The sequence below is a fragment of the Penaeus chinensis genome, chromosome 28, assembly GCF_019202785.1.
Source record: "Penaeus chinensis breed Huanghai No. 1 chromosome 28, ASM1920278v2, whole genome shotgun sequence".
In the NCBI taxonomy this organism is placed as follows: domain Eukaryota; kingdom Metazoa; phylum Arthropoda; class Malacostraca; order Decapoda; family Penaeidae; genus Penaeus; species Penaeus chinensis.
Window position 1 is genome coordinate 13,684,522 of NC_061846.1, and position 7,500 is coordinate 13,692,021.

The following is a 7,500-nucleotide window of genomic DNA, read 5'->3' on the forward strand; positions in this document are numbered from 1 at the left end:
TGCGGGAAGAGATTTAATTTTATGGAAAAAAAAATCACCTGATAATTTGATTTATCACAAATATTCATCAAATCGGTAGTCGCCCTCCTTAACAAAAATAGTTATTGAAGTGATAATATTATTAATAATGATACTACTAATAATGATGATGATGATGATGATGATACTAATACTAATACTGATACTAATACCAATACTGATACTAATAATGATAATGATAATAATAATCATAATAATAATAATAATAATAATAATAATAATAATAATAATGATAATAATAATGACAATATTTATAATGATATTAATAATAATGATAATGATGATTATGATGATAATGATAACAATAACAATAATGAGAATAATATCAATAGGATAATAATGATGCAAATCATAGTAGAGAACTAGATTGACTATATTTTTAAATATAGTAATGATAAATATCATTATGAATATTATTATCATTATCATTACTACTATTATTATTATTATAATTATCATTATTATCATATCATTATTATTATCATTAGTATTATCATATCATTATTATTATTGTTAACATTATTATCATTATTTTTTCCTCCGTTTCAATTTTCTGAGAGATCCCTTCTCCCTTGTTTGAGTATCCATACAAAACTTATACTATGTAAGATGTACCAGTTTTATGAAATTCCTCAGCTATATCCTTCCAAATATTCAAGAGCTCAAGGTGAGAAGGGACTTTTAGAGCTTATGCAAGAACGGTCACGATGGCAGGATGTGAATAATGAATCTCTCAAAATTGTCAAATATTACATTTATGAATATTTTATAGAAAAGGGCCTTTTTAAGCTTCAGTTATACTCAAGTAAGCATCCTGCGAAATGTTCACTTGCAATTAAATTGTTCCCCTTGCAGGCCATCTGGGATTGGGTCATCCTTTGCCTCACCTTCTACACGGCGATCATGGTGCCCTACAACGTGGCCTTTAAGTACAAGACTTCTGAGGACGTGTCCTTGCTGGTGGTGGACTCTATAGTGGATGTCATCTTCTTTATTGACATTGTGCTCAACTTCCACACGACCTTCGTCGGGCCTGGCGGGGAAGTGGTGTCGGATCCAAAGATCATTCGAATGAACTATTTGAAATCTTGGTTTCTAATAGATCTTTTATCGTGCCTACCATATGATGTATTCAACGCGTTCGACCATGATGAAGATGTAAGTAAATGCGGCTTACAAGGCGAAGTTAACGATAAAGTAAGTGTCCTTACTGTCCCTTTAGCCTGAAGGCGTGCAGCTTGTATTTTACATTTCACGCCTGCTGCGTCCCCGTGGCTACACATTTCCTATCGCCTCCTCTTATTCACCTTGCTTTTATATAACTAAAGCTGTCACATATGTAACTTGGCAGTACTCACGTGTTACATATGGACGTTTCTCTTTCTTCTTTCAAGTGACCCCATGTAAAACCTTCACACATCACTACAGTAATATTAACGAATAAATGAAAGCGGGTAATATAGAATTAATGTATAAAATACTAATTTCCTTAAACTAAGAAGTAAAGTGCTAATCTTCCTCCCATTCTTATAATTATATTTTCAGCGGAATTTTATTGCAGTCATTTTGAATCAGTCATTATGGTTTCAGTTTCAGTTTTATAGATTATTTTTTGACAATGACAATGCTAGTCCAAATGTGTAAATATTAACAGACATAGACATCCTTTAGCAGACTGACAAGCATTAAGAATGAAATTTCACTGAAATGAACTGCCATTACTAGCATTTTCTGACCTCTCTGTGGGCTTGACTTAAATCATAGGTGTGTTTAGGGAAAATAATGAAAAGTAAATTTTTATATTAATAGTTACCCTGAAGTTTCCTTATAAATAAGTACATCGATTCCTTGATCGTTTTATGTATACTATACATATGAACGAGAACCAACGAGCACTTATTCAAAATAGGATTTAGTGTTTCGAAACTATGATACCATGAGCAACTGAAGTTGCTTCGCATTGTGCTAAATTGTCATTGTCTTTTGTTTTATCGCAATGAAAAAAATGATTATGTTGTTTAATGTTGTTGGATTATAGAACAAGCATGAGTAAAATACTTTTTTACCGGCTCCAGCTATATATTCGCAGGAGCTTTCTAATACCTTTCTCGAGAAGAAAATGTTTCTACGTGATAATTTGACTTGCAGAAGCTGCATGTTAAAAAAATGAAGTATGTGTTATACAGTATGCATTCCTGGATACACGTGTGTATGTGAGTGTATGTGTGTGTGTGTGTGAGTGTGTGTGTGTGTGTGTGTGTGTGTGTGTGTGTGTGTGTGTGTGTGCGTGTGTGTGTGTGTGTGTGTGTGTGTGTGTGTGTGTGTGTGTGTGTGTGTTCTAAAACATCATGGATTTGATTCAGCACAAATGGACAAAGGCCTGGACGCACAGACGGCACCAGTGCTTTCCAAAGTACGTGAGAACTTGTTTGCGGGAGTTTGTTAATCTGTATCATGGGAAATGATTTAGGAGTGGCGAAGGATTTAGCGATTTTTTTTTTTTTTTTTTTTTTTTTTTTTTTTTTTTTTTTTTTTTTTTTTTTTTTTTTTAATAGATATCCTGACCTTTCCGTTATCCATCCTTATTGGACATATAGTAGGGAAGCAATCTAGAACAGGGTAATTCAAACTTCCCCTATCACGACCCAGTTTGGTTTTGTACACTACCTTCACGAACCAGTAAGTTCATTCTATCGTATCATTTCTTATATGTGTGCATATGTATGTATATATATATATATAATTTATAAATAATATATATAATATAATTATATATATAATATATATAATATATATATATATATATATATATATATATATATATATATATATATATATGAACTGTACACACACACACACACACACACACACACACACACACACACACACACACACACACACACACACACACACACGCACATAAATAATACATTTCACAGAAATACAAACTGTGCCTTCCTTATTTTTTCATATCCTTCCTTAATAATCAACAGTTAAACCCTTATTTGCAACTATTGCCTCTATAGTTCTCTATAGCTCTCTTAACTACTCCAAAACAGGCACGTCATTATCTACAAGCCACTTCGTTGTCGTTCTAGCGTTTTTAATGAGAATCTTGACACTGGCCCTGTTTTATGATTTCTTCAACTTTAACAAGGTTTGACTGTTGGGGCAGGGTTTTTTGGAGTTGAATGCATCGCCTTTATTTCGCCAAACATAAGACACGTCTCTGTGCCCAAAAAAGCCCCATCTCTGTTTTGTCCGACCAAAGAACTGGCGAGCAATAACTTTGTCTATGTATGCTTAGGCAAAGGCTAGCCGAGCTTTTAAGTGCCTGAGATGGGAGTAGTGGAGTCTTCCTTGCTCAAATTCTGCAAGATTACTTTGCTGTTCATGGGTTACTGTTAGCATCTCGCACCACTTTTCTAGCAAGTCTGGGCGAAACCTCTAGCTTTCTACCATTACGGTTCTCCAGAGGAATTTCTTAGTTTTGTTAATTATCTTCTGGATGGTAGATGCAGGAACCCTAAATTGGTTGGATGTGGCTTTGTAGTCCATGTCATTCGTGTGACCTGAGGTCTTCCGTTCTTGCCCATGTTGACTGCCCAATGGCTGAGAACTTTATACCAACTCAAATAAATATATCCTTTCAAGGATGTTCTAGAAGAGCTACGCTGTTCTATAACAATTTTGTTAAACAGAAAATTAGTACAAAGCGCATTAACCTTTGTAATTTCAATAAAAAAAGCAGGGGAATGGACTTAACTCTGCAGTTCTGCCGCAAGACTTCCCCAGGAAGTGACGATATTACGTTCTTACTTATCGGAGAGCTTTCAAAAGTTCCTATTAGACCTATTTAGTAGGAAGGGCATTGTGCTATCCACATGTAAAGAAGCTATAATTATTCTTATCCCAAAACCTGGCAAGGATACTTCCACACCAGGGAATTACAGACCAGTTTTTTCTCACCAGCTGCATCTTCAAGCTGATGGAGAAAATGATAAACTTCAGGTTAACATTTTACTAGAAAATGAAAGCGTGATGACCCCATATCAATGTAAGTTTAGAAAACTGCGATCGTCTATAAATGCCCTAGTGAGAATGGAGATTACCAAATTCCTTCGCACAGCGACGTCTCATGTTAGCAGTCTTCTTTGCCTTGAAAAGGCTTATGATACTATTTGGAAGCATGGCATACTCATGAAACTGTATGACATTGGTTTAAGAGGAGCATTACCTAGTTTCATACAAAGCTTTCTTGCTTATGGAAAGTTAGTGTGCGGGTGGGAAACAGCAGATCAGCTGGAAATGTGACTCTGTTTGCCCTTGTTATAAATGAAGGTCGTTTCAAGTGCTGTCTCTTGTAATCTGCATATGCTCAAGAGGAAACTTACAGGATGTGCAGACTGCAATATATCAGGTTGTTCAGTGGGCAACATACCATGGGTTCAAATTCTCCCCTAGTAAGACCATGATTATGCATTTCCACAAAAGAGAAAAGTTCCATCCTTTCCTCTGTTTAGGGTCAAACCCATACTTGGGTCTAATTTTTGACTCATGGCTTACGTGGAGCCTCACATCTAACAGTTAAAGGCCTAGTATTTTGTAGGCTGTTTTTCACTGTTTTGTGGCGCAGACCCCACATTGCTTCAGCAGCTTTACCTAGCACTTATTCGTAGCAAACGTTACTTTAGATGTAAGGCTTATTTATCTGCAGATCTCAGAATATGCTCAAGGGCTCTCAGGTCTTCGCCTGTGGTGTCCCTGTTGGCTGAGAGTGGAGAACCACTTCTTTCATTACAATAGAACTACATGAACCTGATTTACTGCACGAAACTACAAAGAATTATGAGATGTCCTACATCCAGTTTGGTTTTCAATCCCCTTGAGGACAGCCGATCCTGTGGTAGGAGAATGAGGAATTTTGTGGAAGATCTCAATTTGAATCTCTCCAAGTTGGAATTCCCTAGTTCTCCCTTGGACCAATCTGGTTGAGTTAGATTTGGTCGGAATAGGGGCGGGGGATCCGAAGCAGAAATCGGGGAGAGTTTTCTTCAACATACTGTTAAGTATTAAGAATCAGATCAATATCTACAGATGGTTTGAAATTTGTAAATGGTGTGGGTTTTACAACAGTGAGCAGGAGGAAGACTCTTCGGCAGTTTCGATCTTCAGCAGAGGTACATCCTTGCCATCCTTGCAGCAGTCAAAATGACTAGAGATCTTAATAAACATTCTTTTGTAATATGTTGTGACTCATGTAGTGCTTTGCAAACAGTCAAGAGCTTAAACTCATCACCAGTGGTAAGGGAGGTTCAAGATTGGTTTGCAGTGATGTCAGCAGCAGTGATGTGTTGGGTGCCAGCGCATTTTGGTGGAAATGAACGAGCTGATCGGAGGAGAGATTGGAGATGACATTGGCAGTGAGGTGAACAGGGTCCATCCCAATCAACAAGTAGTTGTGTTAACAAGGCTGAGAATCGGGTACACAAGATTGACTTACGGGATGATGATGGCTAAAAGTAAAGCACGCCGTTGGCGCAGCAGATCATTTTAAATAATTAATCAATCAGTCAATAAGGGGTATGAATAATGTTGGTCAAATATATATTCATGGTTGTATTTTTCCAGCCTATCATTAGTTTCAAAGATATAACATTTGAAGTCTTAATTAATTTCGGGCGCAACTGTATGTTATTTGGGGACACATAATATGAGATTGCGACCCCCTGAAAGCCCTCAGGTTACTTAGCTAGGCGCATTTTAAGGTTTAAGGTTGTTATGCTCTGTGATGATTCCTCTAAGGTTGAAGGAGAAGGAAACGCCAAGCTGTAAAATCCGGAAGTACAATGGAGGTGCTAAAACGTATGCAAATAAAGAAGGCTCTCTTACTGCTCTTGTGCCCGGGCGCGAGATTCCTAAGTCACTGTCTTCCTCGTTGCCGGTTACACGAGTTACACGCTTATTGAGATCAATGAAATAACATGTTACAGAGCTAACAATGTTAAACATAAATAACTGCATTTTCATCTATCCTGTAATATGTAATGTAAACTAAAATTATATCACAACATATGGTACTGTCGGTAAACATATCACACAATATCACATGCATTATCTACTGCCTCCTAAACTCATCTGTGACACTGAGCATGTCACTGTCACTGTAACTACACTATATTACATTATAATCATCCACAAAGGTAGCGGCAAACAAATCCATGTTAGTTTGTGTGTGTGTGTGTGCGCGCGCGCGTGTGTGTGTGTGTGTGTGTGTGTGTGTGTGTGTGTTTATGTTTATGTGTTTGTTTATGTGTTTATACCCCCCAATTTTTTGCCCGTTGTTGTCGTGGGGGGCTTAGGAGACGAAGACTGAGACCCAATGATGGGGAACTCCTCAACCTTGGGACTCAGCCATCGACTTAACTAATTTTGCATGGTCTTTTTTCCCACTCATACTTTTCGTGTAAGTTTCTTCACCAATCCCTTCTACTATCCACCTCCTAAGGTGTGAGAGCCGTGCTGAAAGGATGAAAGGCTGACTTTATGTCAGTCCTGAACGGCCTGAGGGAACCATGGGCACGGTATTCCCCTGCCATACCTGGCCCTTACCCCTCAAGGGGACCCTGAGGGGTGGACCATTTTTTTCCCCAACATACCCCAGGCTTATCATGGCCAATAATGAAGACGTAACCCCACTCTTAGGGGCAATGAGGCTTGCCCCTTTATCAAATAGCCCCAATCCCAGCTCTCCTTTGACCACGGCTCCGAACACTGCAACAACTACCCCATCATCAATGCATACTAGTACAGTATCAACCCTAATCAACAACCAACCCCCAGGAGACATTTCTACTCTCTCTACATGCTCAACTTCAACACTTTTACTCCCACAACCTTCTTCATCAACCACCCCATCTCCCCTTATTACTACCTTACAACATGACCTTCCCTTTAATGTTTACATAGGTGGGGAATCCCTACCTGTCCGACTATATCAACCTCCTCCTCGTCAGTGCCAAAATTGTTGGCGTTTAGGACACCCAGCCAAACACTGTCATTCCATAGCCAGATGCCCGCTATGTGCCCAACCTGGCCATACTCGATCAAACTGCTCTGCACAATCACGTACATGTGCAAACTGTGGCGGCCCCCATAATGTATTTTATAGAGGCTGCCCCACCTACAAATTTGAGTCTGAGGTAGCAACTCTCAGATTCAGACTTGGACTCACTCTACGTGAAGCCAGACAGGAGGCTCGTCGACGAGGTTTTTCTCTTACCCCCTACTCTAGTAATGTCGCTCACTCTGCCACTCCCCCTACCCCCCTACCTCGTACACCCTCTCCTAAACCTAACCCCCCCTCCATCTAACTTTCCCTCTTCTACCTCCTACCTTCCCCAGTCAAATTCTTTTGCCATCCTAAATCCAGACACTCCAATCTCTACCCAGTCAAATTCT

At 38.7% G+C, this 7,500-nt stretch overlaps 1 protein-coding gene across 3 annotated transcripts in view; it reads left to right on the plus strand.

The window, feature by feature from the left end:
* The window catches only part of LOC125039907 (potassium voltage-gated channel protein eag-like), a 228,870-nt gene that overhangs the window by 158,827 nt on the left and 62,543 nt on the right, over positions 1–7,500 (plus strand). For all 3 annotated transcript variants that reach the window (XM_047634277.1, XM_047634276.1, XM_047634275.1), the window contains exon 8: positions 895–1,197. In XM_047634277.1, the coding sequence (XP_047490233.1) occupies positions 895–1,197 (303 nt within the window). The remainder of the gene's footprint in view (positions 1–894; positions 1,198–7,500) is intronic.